This window comes from Hipposideros armiger, unplaced genomic scaffold (genome assembly GCF_001890085.2).
Source record: "Hipposideros armiger isolate ML-2016 unplaced genomic scaffold, ASM189008v1 scaffold_60, whole genome shotgun sequence".
NCBI classification, from domain to species: domain Eukaryota; kingdom Metazoa; phylum Chordata; class Mammalia; order Chiroptera; family Hipposideridae; genus Hipposideros; species Hipposideros armiger.
Window position 1 is genome coordinate 3,760,387 of NW_017731410.1, and position 23,836 is coordinate 3,784,222.

Sequence of the window (23,836 nt, forward strand, 5' to 3'; positions counted from 1 at the left end):
TATTGCACTTGAGGGTAAGCACACAGCAATTCTGTGTCCCAGAAAATTGCCTGCCCCTGTGAAACTAGCCTTTTGGCTACTCAGAGAGGAAAGGAACCTCTCACATTTCCAAAACCAAAAAGATAATAACAGCAGCCTTAGCTCTCATTTATTTAGTGTCTGCTACATGTGGGGCGGCGCGCTAAGCTTTTTTGGTATTCATTACCTGTGTTACTCCATTACAAACTCCAAGAGGAAAGTATAGCCTAGTGGAAAGGAGCATGACCTAGAGTCAAAGCTCTAGGTTCAAATCCTGGCTCTGCTATTTCTGAGCTGTGTAACTGTGTGCAAGTTGCTTAACTTCCCTGTGCTAAAGAATCCAAGCCTATAGAGTAAGATAATGAGTAACACAGAAGAGAGCTTAGAACAATGCCGGGGACATGGCAGGTAAATGGTTTTAATTATCATTACTGTTATTTCCTCCACGTTACAGATGAGGAAACTAAGGCTTAAAAGGCACGTAATTTGCCCTAACTCACAGAGTTAGTCCAGATCTTCTGACTTTGGCCAAGGGAGTGTCCTCAGTCATGAGTGGTCAGCAGTTGATCAAGGAGCAGCAACAGGGCACCAGCCTCCTAAATTATATGCTCTCTCCACCCTCACACCAAAGACACAGAGAGCGTGGGCTGCTGAGCTGAATTTCTATAGACTCTGAATACGTCTTCAATGCCATTTTACAGAGACAGGAATCATCGCATCCAGGGGTGTACTCGCGTAGAAAGCCTGATTACACAGCCTGATGCCTTGTATACGATAAAAGGAGCTCTCCTTTGTCCTCTGAGTCAAAGCACAGAGCCAGGCCCCTGGCACGGTGGGGGCATGCTTTGGAGAAGAAAGGGCTGTGTGTAGTGAGAAGAGACGTGCACCTGGTCCATTTGCAAAGGAGAAGGAAACTCCTTTCTCACCACACCTGACTTGTGGCTGTGGCACAGCCCAGGTTGTGCTTTTACACTGGAGCCTGTCCCTGTCCCCCAAAGGACCAACACTGGGGTCAAAAGCCCCTCTTCCAAGACACCCCTATGCGGGCCTCTTCTAGCCCTGAGCCGCCGTGTAATACATCGCCTGCCCAGCTAACATCTGCTATTGCTAATACGCCATTGTTCGTATGTTTTCTTGATACTTGCCTCTTGGTTTTTAAAGTAGAAGGAATAATGAGAAGAAAAATAAAACCTTAAAATAATTGGATTTTAATGAATTAAGACTTTGCCTGCTGCCCTAGGGCCTAATAACTAGCTTGGAGTTTTAATTCCTGTTTACAAATGGGTTCTATTCTAAAGGTGGTTTGTTTTCATAGGAAAATGTACTCTAAATGTATTATAAACAGTTTTCAGATCACCAGGCTAGCTCACTGTGGTGGATTGTTCTATTGTTCCAATGATTCAGGGCCTCCTCCCTGTAACCAGTCTCCTCCACCCCCTTGACTTCAGGCTTGCTCATGCAACTTTCTTTAGTCAATGAGATGTGAACACAAGAGCTACACAGCACTTCTGGGCACAAACTTTAAGAGTCATCACGTGGTTCCACCATCATTGCTTTTCTCTCTGCTGCAAATACAAAAATACCCAAGAGAGAGGGCTGCTCCCTGAACTTAGGCCCTGGAATAAAGGAGAGACCACTGCAAACCCACAGCCTATACACAATACAAGTGAGAAATAAACTTGCTATTGTAAGCACTGAGATTTGGGAATTTGTTACCTCAGCAAAACCTGGTGGATCCTGGCTACCATATCCACTAACACCTATATAGACCATATTAATCTAAAATACTATATATTTGCAAAGAAAAGTAGTGGAAACTAATGCTTTAAGTAATCATCATCAATTTCTTCTTTTAAAACTAGGGCTAGAGCCAAGGCATCTTTATGTAACTGATATCATTCTTGTCTGTGTTCAAAATGCAACTGACCCTGGGCGAGTTTTGATGCCGTCAGGCACATTAAGCTCCCCACAGAATTTAGTTTTCATTCTAATCCTTTTGTTCTTCCTTCAGAGTGCATCTGGGAACTAGAGAATTTATACTTCCTCTTTTCAGCATCACATCCAGAGCTTTTGCTAACCTCATGATCTGCTCCCTTAAAGGCCTCCAGACAAAGGCAATTGCAAAGCAAAAGCCAACTGCAATCCTGCCACATCACAGTGAAGAGAAGTGGCTCAAAGGTTAAAGGCAGACACTCTTGCTATTTCCTCTAAACTTGACTTTGGGTTTTTAAATTCCTTAGTCATGTAAAGCTGTAGTCAAATCAACTGTCAGATCCTTGTCCACCCTGTTCAAGAATGAAAGAAGAGGGTTGAATGGCAAATGATAAATAGTTATATGTAAGAAGACCATTTGAAAATATAGACCATTTAGAAAATGAAATCACATATAAGCAAATATGTCCAATCAGTCAGATTTCTGGGATGAAAAAGGAAAAACTATCAAAAGGTTTGAAGGCTTATCTATTTAAACACAAAGGTTTGTAGGTAGTAGTGGTGGTCAAGTACCAGAGAAGTTGAAAACAGATGCCTCTGGATACAGGTTAAATACACACATATACATACATGTTTATATACACATATATAACTATAATCTAGGAAATAATGCATATATCTTAAATATAAACGTGAACTGACATATCTTGTAGATTTACTCCTGCAACTATGCTTTTGATTTATTCCTATAACTATGCTTTTAAATCAGTCTTTAGTGATGAAAGGATCCCTTTTTATGTATTAGACCCAGAATTTGAATTTGCCTAATGTTTTCTGACAATGGTTTCTCATCTGTGCTCACTGCAGTGTCTGATTTTACAACCCGTACAGTGAAAAGAGTAATTGCCTGGGCCCACGTCTGCTTAGCTTAATGGGATGAAGATGAACGAGAAGGCCTGCTCTGCAGAGACGCTCAGCCCTGCCCAGCTGCACGAACAGACGTCAGGACTCACCAGCTCCTGCGTAAACATGGACACATCCTCAGTGCTGTTGTCAGGATTTACTCGCACCAGCCTCCCAAGTCTTGGGGAATTTACAACTGTAAAAGTTATAGCTCTGTTTCCTGCACGGTCCATGTCATTGGTCACAGCTCTCAGGTCACGAGAGGAAAGGGACTTCATGGAACCTAAGTCAAGATGAAAACACAAGTAAGTATAAAGTATATGAAGGCTGCTGATTAACCAAATGATCTTTATAGACTCCTGGAAACTCTGGAAAACACATGGTTACGTTTGGGGGGACCAGCTAGCTCTAGCTTATAATTGGGCTGTCAGGGGCTAATTATGGTCATGATTTGCTACTGAGACTAGAAACAAAAGAGGAAAATCACATGAAATGGGCTCCTCAGCCCCCACCCGGCCTGTGTGTCTAAGGGATCCCTAGAGAAAGAAGGCAATGCCAATGTGTGTTGGCACCCAGCTGGGCTTCCAGCTCAGGAAGGGGAAGCAGGCTGTGTGCACTGAGAGCAACAGGGGACAGTGCCTCCCCAGGGAGACAGAGGGGTCCTAGACTGAAGATGGCTGCAGGTGCTCAATGGATGCCCATCTGTAGACAATTTTGGGGGTAAGGTTGACTCTGAACCAATGTGAGACAGTTCCAGAGGACCCCAGACATGCAGGTTGCACAGACACTGTGGAAGAAGAGGGCCTGTGAGAATGCCAAGAGGGGAAGAGCCAGTGACACACGGTTTTGTGTGCTGTTGTGACCTCACCAGCAACCAAAGGCCAGAGAGGCTTGGAGACATTCAGGCCAGAGCAGTTCTTCTCAAATGCTCTGGGGCGAAGAGTCAGTGCTTCCCCTCCCAACCCATTGTGAACCAATAATTTTATAAAATACAATAAAACATCACAGCAATATCAAATTGCTATAAAAATTTCTAAACACTTCATCTCACTTAGCAGTTCACAGACCAGAAGGTCTGTGGACCACTGTTTGAGGAGCATAGGATTGGAGTATATATCCCTTTACTTTGCACTGATTTAGGGAATATCCCCAACCTTATAGGCTGGCAGCTGAGGAAGAGATTCACGTAGTCTTCCTGGCCCAGGATCTTACCTTATCGCTTCTGTGTCAGCCCTTGCTAAAGGGCTTCAGCATTAGGCTCTTAGAATAGGCACTTTATAAACTGTTATGAAGCTGAGTAAACCACCCAAGAAGCTTCCTGAATGACATCCATTTTGCTTTCCCTTACTCAGCCATTGTAGCCTTAGAGAGTTAGGGCCACCAACTGTAGTGTTTAAATCATGTTAGGCTCTTAAAAGCAGGACCCCAACTACAGCTAATGCAAGGGGAAGCCAGTTTTGCGTCTGGAAGATTTCCATCCACACAAGGATTGTTCGGCATCTTCAATTTGGAAACTCTATTTCAAATGCCTGATAACAAAAGAAAAAATAAATATGTGGGACTACATCAAACTGAAAAGCTTCTGCTCAATGAAGGAAACCATCAACAAAATGAAAAGGTAGCCTATGGAATGGGAGAAAATATTTGTAAACCACATACTCAGTAAGGGGTTGATATCCAAAGTATACATAGAACTCATACAACTCAATTTAAAAATGGGCAAAGAAACTAAATAGACATTTCTCCAAAGAAAACATGCAAATGACCAACAGGTACATGAAGAGATGCTCAACATCTCAAATCATCAGGGAAATGTAAATCCAAACCACAATGAGATATAACCTCACACCTGTTAGAATGGCCATCATCAAAAAGACAAGAGATCAGAAATGCTGGCGAGGATGCGGAAGAAAGGCGACCCTTGTGCTCTGCGGGTAGGAGTGTAAACTGGTACAGCCACTGTGGGAAACTGCAGGTTCCTCAAGAAAATTTTTGCAATTATTGCCACCTGCAAGTGTCTGGAGCTAGGGGATCAGAGGTCACCCCAGGGAGGCCAAGAGAAAATATTCTGTACTCTTAGTGTTACTCAAAGTCATGACTGAGGCCAATGTAGGGCCCCACTTCCTGTCAAGCAGATTATGTCTCTTATGTGTGCAGCCTCTGGGCACATCCAACTTCTCCATCTTCGGTTTTTCTTTGGAACTGTTCCTCACTGTGCTTTCTTAATTATTTCCTTCTTATAGAGGACCCTAGCGTTATACTTATTCCTTCACCTCTAGGGTTACCTTTGGCAGGTAGTGGGTAAGGGGAACTCTTTTTTTAAAACATAACTTCATTTATCTTAGCCTTTTGGAATAGAGGACCCACTAGAGATGTTCCAGGCCAAGAGTGCTTTTCTCTCAGCCAGAGTACATCAACCCCTCATCACCTTGTCCAGCTGCCTAACCCAGGACGGTATATAGGGTTTATTTCCTATTCAGCAGTCACTCTGGGCATGCTCAGTCAGGGAGGTTAGTTTACTTCATGTCACAACTGCCTGACAAGCATCTTTTATCACTCAGCCCAATTTACCCAAAGCCAAACATCATTTTCCCCCACTCACCTCATTCATCCACACTGTTGCTATTTTCATCAATAAGCTTCAGGCACTTAATTTGGGGAGGATTTCTCTAAGGTCCCACCTAAAGCATTTCCGCAGACTAACTATCCTACGAGGGGTGCAGTAAGAAAAGGGCTCTATAACTTTATCTATAATCTTACCTGTTTGGCAAGCCCTCGCTCCATATGCACCTCTTGGAGATTTAATAAGTAAATCAGTGTTAAAGAATCTAAATCTTGGGGTAAAGAAATCTCTTTTATCCCTCTTTTAAATACAGCATTTTTCAAACATGCTTGTATCCTATTGTGTTTGTTTTGTGAAAAACAACCACCACCTTAAAAGCAAGAGTTTCATGGTCATCAGGCTAGAAAACCTTATATATTTCTGCAACAGATATTATCAAATGCCTCATATATGACAAGCCCTACAATAAGGAGTAGCGATACACCAGGAAATAGCACAGACACTGTCCCTGCCCTTTCTTTTAGACATCATGATAATCCTAAGAAGTATGTATTTGTTTCAACACCACTAAGAAGGGGTTATAAGGTTTGGAGAGCTTAAGCAACTTGCTTAATGGTCAAATGCACAGTTCACTGACTCTGAGGTAAGTATTTTTAAAGTTGACACTAGATTGCCTACACCATACTACTTGGAGGTCAGTGCTGAAATGATATTTGATAGGAAATAATGTAATGACTCCTTCAACAAACCCAACAGATTCTCCTCTCCACCTTCCAAACATACCCTTCCTCTTTCCTGGGCTTCAATTCTGCAGTTATATTGTCCTCTCTGGTAGGCTCACCCCTCTTCATTGCCATCCATTGAAATCCTACTTACTCTGCAGAGGCAGCTCAAGACCCGTCTGGCCAATAAACTTTCCCTGACCACTGCTGTCTATGGGAAATTTCCATCCCCTGAATTCATGTAACTCACCTAACCTGTACCACTCACCAGAAATTTAGCATAGTATGTTTTGCATGATTACTGTGCTCTTGAGTGTAATTCTCTTATTTCCCTAATTAGTAAGACTTATTTCCTTGAGGACTGGCAATCTTTTCTTCTAGTTCTTGGTTATCTCCCACTAAGTCTTACAATATTCAATTCAGTGTTTCAAGATCAGCGAACTAAAAGTTTTTTACAAATCTCTGCTCTAAACCCTTCAGCAACACACTGTGATTTCTTTCTGCTTTTTTCTCTCCTTTAATTCCCACCATGGAAGACAGATGGCCCATTGGTGAGACAGGATTTCCTCCATATTATGACCAAACCCCAAGGGTATTGAAGTCACACAGTTTGCTATGAATACCCTCCAATAATGGGCTACTTAACTCTGGGTCTGTGTAAGCTTATATTCTAGACCAGTTTGACAAAACTCTCAAGGTCACCTCCTCAACACTCTGTAAAAGAGCCAAATGCAATTTGGATATGCAGAAAAACTAGGTCCTGAGGCCACAGTATGTTCCAGCATGTCACTACTAAAGATAAACAAATACATTCAATAGTAGCATTCAAGGAGAAAAACTATTTACAAAACTCCTTTCTGGGGAGTGAATTTTGCAGAAAGAAATAGAACGTGTGAGTGTGTGTGTGTGTGTGTGTGTGTGTGTGTGTATTTGTGTATTTGTGTATATATAAATACAAAATAACAAAATGAAAATATACATTGTATAGATTTCTTTCTTTGTTCACACACCAAAAGTTACTTTACAACTATAGTCCTTCCTACTTTAAAATGACTGAGCTAAAGAATGACTTTCAAATTTGGCAGGTCATGGAAGCTATGGTTCACCTTAAAACATTCACCTGCTGAGTATTCTTATAATTATTTTGGCTCATCCTACAAATTCTTGCAAGTCTCAAGCCAGGGCCATATTTTAAGACTGAGTATGCAAAGGAGGCAAAACAACATGCGCAAAGTCAGCCGGGCTGGCGGAAAAAGTCCAGCTGGTATGGGATGAATATGAGGGAAAATAAAATGTTGACTAATGCTGGCTTGCAATATTTCTCTAATCCAAGAGGGAAGAACACACAGAAATTCTACATAATCATTGCTGTTTGTTAAATGGCTTTGCACATTTCCCTGGTTGTGTATATCAATCCATCATTAACATTAAGAAGGAGACAAAGTCACTTCGAGGGGTAAAAAGTATAACTATTGCACTGTGTTGTACAGCTGAAACTAATTCTTAAAAATGTGTATTTCATAATAAAAAATAATTTTAAAAAATAAAACATTAGAAACTTTAGATATTTATTTGTAAATTATAAAACACTGTGGAATTGTGTCCCTTTAACAATGATGTAAACAGATTAAAAACCTGACGGAATGTAACCTGTATTTAAGGGGTGAAGTGTGATTACACATCAGCACCACAAAGAAAAAAAAAAAGGAGACAAAGTAAGCAGCCGCCACGATGGCCCCATTCTCAGGGAACTGACATTCTAAAATAGAGACAGCCCTGGAAGGCAGGCACACAGAAAGAAGAGAAGATGCTGGGATTCAAGCACAGGACTTGAGGTTGAAGTTGGCACTCACTCGGTCTTAGGGCTTATGACTCCTATTTGTTACATGACTTCAAGCCTTCCCAAGCCTCAATGTTTTTCATCTGCCAAATGGGGATGATCAAAACTTGTTCTTAAATACATTATTTCATTTACATCCTTATAACAACCCAGTGCAGTAGATAAAAATATAAAGCACTATAAAAACACAGGTATCAATAGTATATTAATGTTCATTCTATAATAGGAATAGGTTTCCTCCTATTATAGTTCTATAAAAATCTATAGTTCTATAAAAAGGAAGAGATTTTCCCTGATATTTCAGAACATATAGGTCAACTTGAGTCTGACTAGAGCAGCAGCAGCTGATAGCAGACACTTAGCGTCATGCCCGGAGGCGGTCCACAGCATGGGCTGGCTGACAGACAAGGGAGGCAGAGGTCACTCAGGGCCCGCTTCCAGCAGGACCATAATGGGCGGAGGTCCTGAGGGAAGAGACAGAGTGAGGCATCTGTCATCATCACCCCCTGCAGCTTTACACAGTGCTAGCGCCAACATCCTCAAGTGGCTGCTGGGGAAGAACAGGTTGAGCAAAGGGAGAAGACAAGGAGATGAGGTCATCAGAACCACACCCCCACCAGGGACTTCTCATAAGTAGCAGAGTGGGCCACTGCTTCTTGGGGATGTTGGGGTAGGAAAAACACCAAGAACGACTGGACCAGGCATCCATCAAGGCCATCCTGAACTCTAAAATCTGTGATTCCACAGTTCTCATTTCCACACCCACCTAAGTTGAGATTTTATCAAATGCAGGAGCCACCTAATGGAAGTGGACATGAAAATCTATCTTCCTTCCTACTGACCAGGAGCTGGAGCTGAAAAAAGTCACAGTCCGGGGATAGCGGGCGACGCAGTAACCAAGAGTAACAAACAGTTAACATGGTAGGAGCAGCTGACTTTGAAATTTGAGGATAATGTGCAGATTCCTGTGGAGAGTTCTCAGACACAGGGAGGCCAGGTCAGGACAGGTGCAGGGCACGTCAGAAAGGGAAAGGAGTCGATCACTTGGGACCGTGTCCAAATGTTAAACAAAAGGCTATGAAAACCATATGTTTTGTACAGTTCCACAAAGGTGACAGGGAATTGGGGTCACTTTAATATATTCTTCTTGCTAAACTAATATTCTGTAAAACAGACACCAGAAACTCCAAACTTTCTAAGCTGTAATGGCTATAACATCCCTGTAATCTAATATAACTGTCTTCAATTACTAATCCAGAGTTTAGCCAGAATAGATGAAAGGAATTTAATCTTTTGCAGCAATCAGATTTACTCTGATTTTTTAGAACATTGTTTGTATAGACATGTATTTCAAGTTACTAAGGTGCAGTAGTTGGTTTGTTTTATTTTTTAAGACAATAAATGGCATCCTAATCACCTTGAAAAATCAATAGAAGCATCTTATTCTCAGAGAAAAATTATGGAACCTAATAAGGTTTTAGAATAGAAGAATCTGGGTTAACATATCTTTAATTAGATTTTAATAAGGTTTCTTTTCATGAGCCTAAATGCTTAAGGCAACTCAAAATTTGAAAATTTCTCCTAAAAATTGTTAGGTTTTTTTTGTTTTGTGTTTTTAAGTTACACAGAGTGATTTTGCTCTAGGTCTACTGTAGAAGTATGTGAGCTTTAGCTGCCGTTTATTGGCCCAGCCAAGTTACATCATCTCGCTACGCCACAAATCCTACCAGCTTCCTATGAATTTATCACCTTCCTCACGTAGATGTGAGGATTCAAAGACTAGTCCAGTGCCTAGCCCCATGGATCTTAATCCTGGCTGCCCTGCAGAACGACTTGGGACTAAAAGAAATAATGATGACCAGGCCCCATCGCAAAGACTCTCATTCAACTAAGTGTAAGGCACTGTATTTCTAAAAGCTTTCCAGAGGCTTGAGAACAACTGACTAGAGTAACCATAAATAATAAAATGATTAGTGTCTTCCTCTATCTATGTTATATTGGTAATACAAATCAATTAAAAAAGTCACAATGCACAGGGCTTTTTTTTTTTTTAACTGAAATAGAAATTTTATTGTTTGCTGGGCTGTCTGTCTCAGTGCAAGCTTAAATTCTTTTCTCTCCTTTTTTATTGCATTCCCTGCCATTGGGTAAATCTTTCCCTAGCCCTCTAATGAGGGTATTGAGTCAGAGATGCTGACTGAGATCTTTCCACCTCAGCCAGGCTGAGACTCTTGGCAAACAGCAGTCTGGAGGCTGCAGGCCCCTGAAGCAAGCTCTCAGTGAAATCCCCTACAGTCCCCTGACGCACAGTTTTTATACTCAGAAAGAGAAAACCCCAGGATCTAGAAGATCACCGCAGAGCCTGGGTCTCCTTGCTTCTTTAAGGACCCTAAGGAGAGTAAGGAAAAAGTACACATGGACTATAAAGGCGTCGGCTTCAGTGGTTCCTTTTGCTATCACCCTTTACCGACGTGCCCTATTCTGAAGAACAGGAGAGGGGACATAGAGGAGGCAGAAAGAACCAGCCTTGCTTTTGCTAAATCCCTGCAAAGAGAGAATTTTTTCTGGGACTTTATAACTATCTGTATGGTTAAAGATGATATTACTGGAGGTGTCAAAAAAATGTATACACATGACTTGTATTCACCTTTTGTTATCAGTATATATTATTACAATTTTAATACAGTTTTTTCCTTTCTTAAAATGTGTATACATTTTTTGACACCCTCTGTATATACCATGCAGGAAGAGCCTTTCTAAATAAATTGAAAACCACTTAAACCCAAACACCGAGTCAAGCTAAAATCTTACCTGGGAAGATGCTCAGTCCTTTGTTTACTTCTAAGCTAATGGTCAGCGCTCGAGCTGTGACGCTAAAAATTTGTCGCGGTGCAAAATTCAAACCATCAGTAACTTGAAAATTAAAGCCTCCTGACATTGCTCCTTCAAAAGAAGAAATTACACTCGAGTCAATTTAGTTGTTTTGCAAAAGTTACCCACTTTCACTCTCCCACCTGATCCCCTTGCAAAGCAACCCCTATCAATTGGAGAGTGTGTTAACAGTCGCTGAGCTCACCAAATCAAATATTAACAGAGCAGGAAGTTAAAAGAACAACAATAAAGATCTAAAATGGGTATCCCCTCCCCCTTTACCCATGCTATAATGAAAGAAAGCAAAGATGGTACCTCCAAGAAATTTCTTAAAAAGTTTAAGAAATACTCATTACCTGCATTGTATCATTTGGAATCAATTTGTACCAGTAAAAGTAATGCATGCATGTAACACACACACACACACACACACACACACACACACACACACACACACACACATACCCTAGTGATTCCTGATATATTGATAACACTGGCTAATACTGAAAATCAAAATTAGGGGAAGCACATACCACCTAGCCTCTCCCCCTAAAATAATTTCTAATTATTCATCTATCTCCAACTGGCTGTTTGCTGCTAAGAGGGGAAAGGGCAGAGTGGGAAAAGATCCAGGCCCACTTCTTTCAAATTCCTGCAAGAAGAGAATTCTACTCCAGCATTTCAAGGCATTAGTGATATCAGTAAAGTTGTAAATTAACTTATGCGCCAAACAGACATGGAGATGGGCCCCCCTATCGATCCGGTTCCCAGGAGTGTTTTACCAATCTGTCTCACAAAGCACCAGGCAAGACCACAACGCAAAGAGCCTGAAGTTCTCATTCCCATCACCCTTTGAAAATGTTCATCCAGCAGTAAATCTGGAGGCCCACAGGTTTTTGCCTCATGTAATGGGTAGAAATGTCCTCTTTGTTGCCCTCAGGGACATGTGGCAAGGAACAAAGAAGGCATGGTCAGACTCCACAATTACATACAACTACTCCCTTAATAACAATTTAATAAAGGGGTTGGCCCATGGCTTAACTGTCTCTCAAGTCCCTGCTATCGAAGCAAACCCTGAGAGTTCTGATTCCTCACAAAAAGGTTACAGACTTTAAAAAAATTTCCCAATACATTTAAGAGTCATCATTAAAAAAGAGAATTCTGAGTCTACCTAATTTTGCACAAGGGCCCACAACCAAATTTGTTTGTTTGTTTGCTTGCTTGTTTTTTATTAGAAATAGCACTTGGAAAGTTGTGTTTAATTTAACAGGAAATTAGGGAGAGCATGCTTTCTACCACTAGGCACTTTGAGCATTTCATGAATTCGGAAATAAAATGGAAATGGTATCAAAAGGAATTATATCAAAATACATACTAAAATAGCATACTGGGTGTACCCTAACTATCATGCTAATTGTGACCCAAGAGAGGAAAGGAGGAAAACATGAAAGTGGGTTTTCTATTGTTGAACCTCAGATTTTCCTGACAGTACTTTCAGAAGGGCAACCTTAAATCACTTAGCCTCTCACATCTTGGTTTTATCAACTTACTTAGGTTGTTAGGTGGACTGTAATTAGATTAATGGCAGAGCACTTTGCAAATATAAAATGCTAAGAGAGACTAATTAAACCCAAGCCTTTGTTCGGGGCTGCTGATGGACAGATGTAGCAGGGCGAACCAGCTGGCTTCAGCAACAGGCTCATCTGCAGCTGGGCCCCAGCCACTCAGAGAGCTATTACGGCCTCCACGTCCATTTAGAAAATGTGATGGATTGGCTCTCAAAGACCTTGCCTTTAACTCTCCTTCCTGTTTTTGGGGGAGACATTATTTCCTCTGCTCGCCAAGAGCAAATATTGACCTGGTAGTTGACAAATAAATTAATTCAGGGAGCTAATTTTTATTTGACTCCTTCACTGCAAATAGTAACCAGTTCTTCAACCTACAATGCTCTTCAGTGGGTGGCAGCTAGTGGAGAAAGCCCAGCTTCTGGGTCAGACCAACTTATATCTTTCCCAGCCTCAGTTTCTTCATCTCTAAAATGGGGTCATTACTCCCAATGGCTCAGAGGACTTCTGCAGATTAAATGAAATGGATCCTGTGACTGTACTTCCTGTGGTGCCCAGCATGTGCCAGAGTCCATCACCCTTCCCTCTGTAAACTATGTAGTTTTAGAAATTCGAAACTTTCCTTGTGCAAGCCTCTAGAGCAGTTCTCTTCATTTTGAAAATATGATCCTTTTATAAAAATAAAAGTCTTTCTAGGTCCTCACCTACTACTTGGACATTTGCTATCTACTAATCAAAACCACACAGAATTGGCAGAAACCTCTTATCAATTCAGTGCTTCTTTAAATGAATTGTATTTTATTCGTCAGCACATCTGCACACATTTAAAAAACGGGAACACACATATATGGAAAATATCACTCCGTCTAGAAACAATGCTTTGACACATATGCGTGTAGATTAGGGCCTTGTTGCAATGACACTAACACCATAGGTCCCCAGGCTATAGATTTGGAACCACTAGATTGAGAGCATTCACGCACTAAATTATTTTCAGATTATTGGGGGTTTCTTTGCATTAACTGCAAAGATAATCAGGAAATTACAACATTTGGATTTAGATGTTTAACCTTTAGTTACTAAATTTTCAAAGAAGATAAATAAAAATGGCTGAAAAGATATGATTTTAGCTTTCGCATCACGCACCCTCACATTTCCTCCTACAGCTGGGAATGAGCTGTCTCCCCTCTCAGGCCGCTGACAAAGCCAAGCTGGGTCACTCTCTGTGCAGATTTACAGTGGTTGTTTGGCTTATTGATTTATTGACCAGAAGGAAGAAAAAAAAGCCTTTTAATGTCAGGGTCTCTTAGAATTACATTTACAGTCATTCATTCAATCATTCATTCATGTGTTCATTCATTTAACAAATATGTTTGTTTTGTTCACTAATGTGTCCCTAGCATCTGGAACATTACCTGGCATGTAATAGGTATTCAATATTATTTCATTCTTTTAACTTTTTTATTAAGCACCTACTATGTTCCAGACACTGTTCTAGGTGCTGAGGATACAAGAGTGAACAAAACAAAGATCCTGCTCTTATAGCACGAATACCCTAGTGGAGAAGACAGACAACAACCAAATAAACAAATCAATCTATACTACAATGTCAGGTCAGGGGAAAAGATGAAGGCTGACAGAGAAGAGATACTATTTTATCGGGTGGTCAGGAAAAGGCTGAGGAGCTTATATTTGAACGCAGACCTCCCATGATATGTGAGTTAAGATACTTTAATGTTAGCTATTATTAGCCTTACCAAAATGTGTCACTTTTTAAAAAATTATAGTGTCTGAAAAGTTCTTAGATGGCTTTTGATTTTTCAGTCAGCAACTATTAGGTTTGACTGCCATGTTAATCTCTGATTGAAATACATTTTTAGTTTCACATTGTTTTTCTGTATGACATACCAGTGTGTACAAACACTAGCTGACCGTTGTTGATTTGAGCCTGGGTGAAGTTCTGGATGCTTCGGCCAAGAAAGGACTTGAGCACCAAATGTCCGTTGCTGGGTGGAGTGACCCAGTAGGCAAGGTCCTGCGGGGACGAGTCCCCATCTTCCGCACAGAGGTCACTACTGGTAATCTCAGTGACAGAATTCACCCATACCTTAAAAAGAAAAGAGCCACAGATCTTGCAAGGACCAATTCCAACTACATTACATTAGTAAACTGGAGAACTGTGATAGCCTGATCCTTGTCCAAAGATCTAAAAACTAAAGCAATTCACCAGAGTTTTTGAAGCATGAGGTTTCCTAATTCAAAACAGACATACAATTAAATGCCAGATGAAATGCAGGGCATGTTGTAGTGTTTATTTAATTTATGAGGTTTATGAGGTTTCAATAAAAAATAGAATTCATAGCTATTTATTCAAAATTAATTAAACTGCATATGCACTTATATAAAGCATAATAGCAATAAAAGATGATGGTTACTAAGCACCTTCTGTGTGGCTGGCACATGTTACGGCCTATATATGGAGTCTCAGGTAATCATAGAACCTACCTTACAGGGTTGACTTAGGGACTTCTATTCATTACTTTAAAAAGTGGACGATTTCATCAGCATTGGAATATTTGAGGAGAACACACACACTGCACATTTTTTATTTTCCTTTATCCCACCTGTCTTTCAGAAAACAAATACCTGGCTCCTATGGCCTTGCAGTGTTTGCTGTGCTGACAGCTCATCTGCAGTTGTTTCTGAGTAACAGCCTCTGTTTTCCAATTACATTTAAAATCTATTTACATTGCCTGAGTATCTTACTCAAATATTCATTTTTTAATGAGCAACTGCTATGTTCTGGGCAACATTCTGGAGGCTTGCAATACATCTGTAAACAAAACAGAATCCTACACTCATGAAGTGTACATCCCAGCAAGAGAGGATGAAGGAACGTAGGGAAGAAACAACAGGCATACTAAAAAAAAATGAATTTTATAGTCTGTTAGAAGGAAACAGGCACTACATATAGCAAAATGAGGGGCTCAAGAGTGGGAGAATGTTAAGTAGGGGGCTTATTAGATGATGAAAATCAAAGGAAGTGAAGATATCTAGGGGAAGAGCATCCAGGAAGAGGGAAAGGCCCTAAGGTGGGAGCGAGCCTCGCCTGCATGGAGCAGCAAAGAGGTCCGTGTGGTGGGAGCAGGACAAGCGAGATGAAGAGTAAAAGGGGATGAGTCAAACAAGGAACAGAAGGGCAAATTCTGCAGGTCTTGAAGGTCACCATGAGAACTTCAGCTTTACTTCAGTGCAATGGGGAATCATTCTAGGGCTTTAGGTGAGGACTAACCTGGTTTGATTTAGGTCTTAACAGAACCCTTCTGGCTTCTGTGGCAGGGTGAGGGTGGAAGCAAGGAGACCAGTTAGAAGGTGACTGGAACAACCCCAGAGATGAGAGACGGGATTAACCAGAAGTTGTAGAGGTGGTGAGAAGTGGTCAAATTCTGGGTGTGTGTTGAAGGTAATGCCAACAGAGTGTCTGACAAGTTAGATGTCGTGAGGCATGGAAGAAGAAAAGGTGGCTAGAAATGACTCCATGGTTAGGGCTCAGCAACTAGAAAGTTAGTTACCATCAACTGAAATGAGGGGAGCTGCAGGTAGAGTGGATATGGGGAGTAAGATCAGGAATTCAGTTTTGAACATGTTGAGCTCAAAATGCTTATTGAGACACCAAAGCATATTTTATGGAATTAGGTTGATTTGAGTTGCTATAATCCTGCAGTCACATGATATTTCACTAACACTAAAAATGGGTGGCTTTATCAATAACTGAATTTTCACATTTCTATCTGTATTTGTAAATGTCTTCCCCCCAGAAACACCATGCACATTCCCAAGCTTATGTCATTCTTTGCACGCTGACTAGGACCTTATCATCTTCTACACTTGTTATGAACTTTTTAAAAAATGAAAACCTAAGCATTTAACAGATAGCCTCTCTGGTCTAAGGGGCTGTTTTCCTCAGCAACATAGGCAGTTTATGAAATAACTTAATTCATGCCCGTTCATCAGCCAATAACTATTTAAACACAATTTGAGAAAGGGAGATCAGAAAGTATATAGAATTCGACATTTTCATGTAAGGCAATGATATGCCACTTTAGCTGTGTAAACTTGGGCACATTTCTGTTCTCTGTGCCTTAATTTTCTCATCAGTACTCTAGGAATGATAGAATTATTATGTATAATGAGTGACAAGATTTGTAAAGAACTTAGGACATGCTTCACCTGGTACATAGTTGGCACTCAATGACGATTAGCTTTATGTTACCTATCTCCATCCGAAGTGGTTCTGAGGATGAATGTGATTTTTAAAAATATTACTTAAAAGTCATTTGTAGTGTGATGTTAACCACTATTGGGGCCACTCTGTAACATGTACTGCAGATTTCCTTTAATCACACAGCATTCCTTCAGAATTTGGGCTGAGTAGTTTATATGTTTAATGATTGTGTTGTCAAGAATGCTTCTATATCATGACATTTGGGATAGGCCCACTGAGGATTTTTCAGCTTTAAACTCTAAGGACATCAACTTTTTAATAGCTACCAGACATTCTAACCAATCTACTGTTCAAATTATAAGGTTTTGGCCTTTAATTAACCCATGAAAGGCTACAGTTTTTATAAAATATACAAGATGGATTGTTTAACAAAATTCCAAGCCCACTCATTGTAGTTTTTTCACTTTTTACATTTTTAAATCCATCCATGCATATTATTCTCATTTCTTCAGGAACTCAAACTGATTTGGAAATGTACTGCCATTTCTCTTCCCATGACTCTAGATACTCATTTTTTCCAACACCATGTAGCCAATGGCTGGACAAGGCATGTTTTCCACTGTATTACTCTTCTGTGAAACACCGCTTTTGCCCCTTCTTGCCTCTGGGATATACCATCTTCCAAAACAAATGGAAAACCTGACACTCAAAACAAGAGCTAGTAACCTCAGGTCTTTATTTCCACTCAACCAAATTTAGTTCTATTAACAGCCTCATTGCTTTGGGTGAGACCTGATTTAGTGCCCAGTCTTTGGTAATAAAATTTCAAATAGGTGGGGAGAAGAAAAACAAAGACTGCAAACTTGAATTCAGATTTAAAAGTGACCCAAAGCCCCAGAAATCATAGTTTAAGGAATAAATATCTGAAAAAATTGATACTTATTAATTGGAATACTGTATTTTAAAATTCACCTTTAACTTAAACAGGAGGCTGGTGGGATTTAGAAACCTAATTATGATTCAATATAATCCTGATTGTGATCCTTTTATTTAAAAACCCAGACTTTTGTTTTGAGTTTCACATGGGGGTTGTAAAATGTTCATGAATTCATTCTCCCACTATTTGATCCTGCCAGGTCTTCAGTCATCATTTCAGACTTCGCTGTCTTAAATTCTTCCGCTGTCCCTAGCTCTCAAAGCTCTTTTTAGTGATGACAAGTGCTTATCAGAAATAAGCAAATGGTTCTATTTTTGGTACAAAAAAAACAACAAAACAAAACGTACAGAATTATAGAAAGCAAAAGTTGGAAAATAGGAAAATGAAGCCCCCTTGTGGACACAAACATATCTTTGATAAGATACACAAAAATCACTGGTCACACTTGAACACAAAAGTACTCAGCAGAACATATTTCAGAGTAAAATGCAAAGGATTCTCCCTAGGTAGTCTAACTTCAATTCCTAATTCCAATTTGTCAGGATGGAAATGACCTCCCATACCACTGAATGACCTCAGAGATCAGCCGGCTACAGTCCTGTGGCTTAAAGAATCCTTGTTTAAAGTACTTCAGGAGAAAGAAACGTATCTGAAATGCTAGGACAGAGTCATTAATATTCATATTTCTGCCTGTGAACTCCCTTGCAGAGTCTGAGATGCTATCAGCAGCTCTATCCACCCTCAACATTCTCATTTCCTACTGTCAAGTAGACTGCAGATAACCCTTTATTCCACCTCCTTCACGCTCTGATGACAAGAGAGTGGGAGTCCTGTAGGATAATCTGAAGGTCTTGAGAAAATGCTGTTTGAAAAGTCAGAGATTAATAATAATAATAATAATAATAATAATAATAATAATACAAAGGCCTTATAAATTCACATTTAGCCACAGACTCTGCCACTGTCCAACTTTGTCATTTTGGGCAAGTTACTTAATTTCCGGAGTTTATACTCTCTCTTCTTTAAAATGGGAATAAGAGTAATACTTACGTTATCTACTACACCAGGTCCTTGGGCTTTTTAACTGTCACTGTGAAGGTAGAGGCAGTCAAGTGTTATGACTATGAGCAAAAACTTGCATCCTAGCTCTGCTACTTAACGCCTCACCAGTGGCTCTTCCATTCTTGACCTTGGGCAAGTGTGTAAGCCTCTCTGTGCGTCAGATTCCTCAATCTTAAATTAAAAGTGGTATCTCAAAGTAGCTGAAGATTAAATGAGTAAATAAATGTAAACTGCTTAGAACAATGACAGGCACGGAGTAAGTACTGTATAAGCATTAGCTAATAGTATTAAAAGTTATCAGTTTGTGAGGACACCTTGCAATACATCCAACACACACAGTCTCACCAGAAAGTTTTCAATTTTCATTTTCCATTGTTATTATATACTCTCATGGCTATGACAGAGATATCATATGCCAACAACAACAACAACAAAATTAGGGTTAGAAAGTAAAGAATATCTTAAGACGTTGTAAACTGCCTATACAGGTTCTCAAAATTAGCAAGACCAATTCCTGGCTGCCTCTTGGTTTTTTCTCATCAAATCTAAATTATACTGAGATTGATAATAGATGTGATTATAGCATAAATTTCACTGCACAAGGCTTCATTATTCTAAAATCCTTACAGCAATTTCATTCACATTGTACTATATATAATAGGAAAACAATATTGTGATTTTTGTGCCCTGGTCTACATCCCTTTATCTTCAAATGTTTACAATTTTTATAATTTATTATTATATGTTCTCCCTTTTTTCTGTTTTCTCTCCTCACCATGACTTTGGGCCACAATAGCAGTACCTAAAGTGAATTAGCCAATTTTGCAGACAATGTCCCTGGTCCCTCCATCCTCACTTCCTCTGCTTCAGGAAAGAACAAGGCAGATGGACAGCATATGGGCTGGCGGTCGAGCTATGATGACGGGCAGTTGCAGAGAGACTTAAAAGCAAAGGGCAACAATCTGACCCCACACCCACACCCAAACACAGAGGCCTCCTGCCATGTTGTAAAGTATCCTGATGAAGTGGTATCTGATGAATGAGTCCACAAGGGGCTTATTTGTGTGAGGGGCCAAGGATTCTCTCAGAAATGCAGCCATACTAAAGGAAGAAAGAGCCAAGACAAAAGCCTGGCCTCTGAAACATGGGCCAATGCTGGGGGAATAGACAGTTTATATTTTCATTTACTCATTCCTTCAACACATATTTCTTTTTTACAGTGTCAGGCATTGCTGGAGACCATGAAAAGAGGTATGAACAAGCCATTAGGCTCCCATGCTGTCACTTTATCCCGAGCCTGTCAGTCAGCCATCTCACAGTTTCCTCATCTGTCCAATGAGGGAAATGGTAGTGCATATCTCAGTGAGCTGCAAGCCCTTAGAGCAGTAGCCGGCACATAATAATAGCTAACACTTATTTTTTTTTGAACTCCTAGTATTATAACAGCTATAATTACTCTCCAAGCCAGAATACTGGGTTCAGTCCTTAGAAGAAGGGACAGTAAGAAGGGGTGAGTTCAAACCAAGAAAAGTTATTAAATGAAAGCTTTGGGATACTTGAGTGTAAACCAGCACTGATGGGTTCACCAGCACTGATGCAGGTAGTGACTGGTGTGGCAGGAAGGAAATGGTGTCATCAGAGACAGAAGGCTCCCTGTGCATCAGCCCCTGTGTGTGGGCAATAGAAGCCACAGCAGCAGACCTTACCTCAGGGCTCCAAATCAGGAGAGGTGCAATATAATAGCTACCACGTGGCAACTACGACATGTTATATGTGAGTGCTTAAGAATCACCCCCAAAGAATTCTCAGAAAGAGTGGAGGGTGATAGAAGTTCCCAGAACCAGCAAAACACATGACTGCATGGTGGCCTTATTTTACTCTAAAACTGGTGTGACCGTGAAGTTTCTTTGGTAATAATAGCTACTGCTTATTGAGCCTTAACCACGTGGGAAAGTTTTACTATCATTTTATCATTCAATCTTCAAAACTTTGCCTCCATTTTCCACCACCTAGATAAGAGCCAATTAAATTAAGGCTAAATAGTGGTGCGTTGGTTAAGAGCTGGCTTGGGATGCCAGCTCTGAGCAGCAGGGCCCCGGTTCGGATCCCACATTGAGGGCCAGTGACACTGCCCTCTACAGCTAAGGTGGTGAACAACAGCTCGACCTGGAGCTGGGCTGCCATGAGTCAACAGCAACAGTATAGGCTGCAGCCCCTGCTGGAGTGGGCTGCTGTGAGCTACAGTGAGTGGCTGGCAGCCAGTGTGAGCGGCTGGCAGCGGGCATGAGCTTCCATGAGCTGCCGTGAACTGCCGCGAGTGGTCGTCCAATGGTTGACAAGTGACTGCCTCACCTGGGAAGAGCACAGTGATAAAACCAACATGGTCCCGTGAAGCGACATCCTCCTCAACTAGACTGAAGAACAAAAGGACAACAACTTATCTGTTCCCCTCCCCCAATTCTCCAATAAAATCTTTTTTTAAAAAAGGCTAAATAACTTGTCCAAGGTCACACAGCCAAAGGTGGGGTGCTGATTCTACCTGATCTGTCTACAGCAGAGCCCACTTTGTTAACCACTATGCTTCCAATCCTTGCAGGAGGCTGTATTTCCCAAATGCATACACCTTCCTAACCTAACTAGAAAAGGCCAGGTTTCAGGGAATACAGTGTGAGTGGTGCCCACTCAGGAAATACAGTATGACAATAACTCATTGTGATTCATCATCTCTCGACAGTACCCAACTGTCTGACATACCAGAATATCATGGTAATAACTGTCATTTATTTTAAACCAGTAGGAATCTGGCAACTGTACATACATAGTCATATGTCTTACTAGTTAGCACTAGGAGCAATACAAAAGAAAATCAAAGTAGTAGCCCTAATATTATTATGATAAATCAAAGAGCACGGAGCACTTACCTGGAGGATTTTATTGGCTGTTATTACTGGAGCCTCATCATTGACGGATTCAACAGTCACAAAAAGAGTTTGGGGAAAACTCTGTTTTCCAAGCTCTGAGCTATTTGCAAAGATGGTGAAATTGTCAAGCAGTTCCTCGCTATCATCATGAACATAGTAAATCAATTCATTTTCCACCTATTACCAACAACAATAACAAAAAATCACCCACTTACTCAAATGTGATATAAAAAGATGAATAAATTGCTGTAGAGAAATCCTAGTTTTTTATATCCCTCTATAACGCAGATGTATTCATCCCATGAAGTTTGCTTCTGACAATCAGAGTGCAAATTATGATGGGTTGCATAGTTCTTATGAAGAGATGCTGCATTCTAGAAATAAGTTTAGGGAGGAACAGGGTGCTAGAGCAATGTGAGGTAGTAAAGAGAATGTTGGGCTGGTCATCAGAAGGCCTGAGTTCAAAGGCTACATCTAACACTAAAATATGTTGTAGGTAAATTATATAATCCAGCCTTTCTTCCAATGGAACAACATCCACTAAAATTCAGACTCTACTTGTTGATTTAGAGTGACACATTTTTGAAGCTGTGAATTACTTTGTTGGACAATTCAGAATGTTAGATTTAGGCTCTGAAGCTTCCAATCAATGGTTGGATTTTTGTTCTTTGGAGATACATGGGCAAAGGCAACTCTTAAGTTTTCTCAAACTTCTATTTTCTGAGTTAAGCATGCAGGATTCCCTTATCTGTTCTTTGTATGTGAGGCTACACCTGCTCCCTCCTCATCCTGTTTCTCTTCCTTCAGAATACAATCATTTTTTGGTGCATCTCTTAATAAATGCTAGCCAATACTAGCTACCATACATCTCCTGTGGACAGAATATAATAAAATATATTGGAACCAAGTTATCATATCAAGGCAGATCTACCTCACTGTAATAACCCAAATGCAAATATTTACTTTTATCCTTATTAGATTTCATCTTTCTAGTTTTCATTCTGAAATGGTCATCCAATGAATTTGGTTATTCCTCTTGGATTTGTAATAACCACACATTTGATCAGCATGCCTTTCATGTCTTCAAGGTTATGATGGAAATACCCAAGAACTCAGGATCAAAATCAGAGACCAAGAGAGTTTTAAAGCTAGAAGGAAACTTGGCTTCAGTGAGTCTGTGACCCAAAAAAACAACAGCAGAGAACTTCCAAAGCCTAACAGGAGTAGTTGAACTTCTAAAAAAGTCTCTGGGTTTGTTTGTTTTGATAAAAGACAGCCAACAATTTTAACAGTCCAACTTCACCCACTCCTATAGTGCACTTCCTTTGAGCAAAGACTTTTGATCTCTCAGAGGTGTTTCTGACAAGAGTTGAAAAGTTCATGAAGAATCTCAAGAGAAAGTTGTGGCTACTCATACACAGGTGTGCTGAGAAATTCTCTAGAATTCCATGGGCAGAGGAATTCCAGATCACAGGGCTGACCACATGTTCTTGGAACATGCTCTTTTAAGCTATTTGAAAACAAACATAAAAGATGGCAAGGATCAGAGGGCAAGACAATGTTTAATCTAACATGCTTTAGGAACATAGCATTTAAATAGAAGTCACCTCCTCAGTATTTTTCCTGAGGAAATTCATCATTTCCTCAATGGAGTGTCACTCCCCCGAATTACATGCCATTTAATAGGTGTTCATCTAGAGGCCAAGAAGGTCTGGTGGGAATTTATCTAGTCCTAGACTTCTAACACTAGAAAAACATCTGCTGACCTGAAATTAAAGGATATAACAAATTTATAGAAAATCTTACAAGATTAAAAAGTGTTCAGTCCCGTCACCAGTCATGTTCAGGGGCACATTGTGTCATTCCTCTGCTTACATCCCCCTCCCTTACTGCTCCCCACCTCACTCAGGGTCAAAGGTGAAGTCGAAGGCCCTTCCATACGGGACCTCCTCCATAACCTCATCTACTGCTCTAGCCACACTGCACTCCTTGCATGCTCCCCACACAGAGCTGTTCACTTGCTTCTTTTCCCATATTCACCTAGTTCACGTAGGAGCTTATAAAGGAAATAATGAAGATCTGCCAGCTTCTTTTCAATATTTAAAAAGAGAGTAATGGAAATCATTATTTCCCTTATGATAAGAAAGCAGTCTCACAATAATACCATTCTAGCCCAAAGCAAAGAAACCTGAGAGCAGCCCAGAGTTGACTCTGGTTATTTTATGCTGATTGAACACCAGATTGGCAGTTGTGTCAAGCTGCTTTATTGCAGGGGCT

General features: G+C 40.4%; 1 protein-coding gene across 1 annotated transcript in view; it reads right to left on the reverse strand.

Moving 5' to 3' along the window:
* Positions 1-23,836, reverse strand: part of LOC109382152 (chondroitin sulfate proteoglycan 4-like) — a 53,888-nt gene that overhangs the window by 14,072 nt on the left and 15,980 nt on the right. Inside the window, exons 5-8 of the mRNA XM_019641454.1 lie at positions 21,560-21,736; positions 14,323-14,521; positions 10,790-10,921; positions 2,964-3,136 (exon numbers count right to left, since the gene is read on the reverse strand). Coding sequence (XP_019496999.1) covers positions 2,964-3,136; positions 10,790-10,921; positions 14,323-14,521; positions 21,560-21,736 — 681 coding nt within the window. The remainder of the gene's footprint in view (positions 1-2,963; positions 3,137-10,789; positions 10,922-14,322; positions 14,522-21,559; positions 21,737-23,836) is intronic.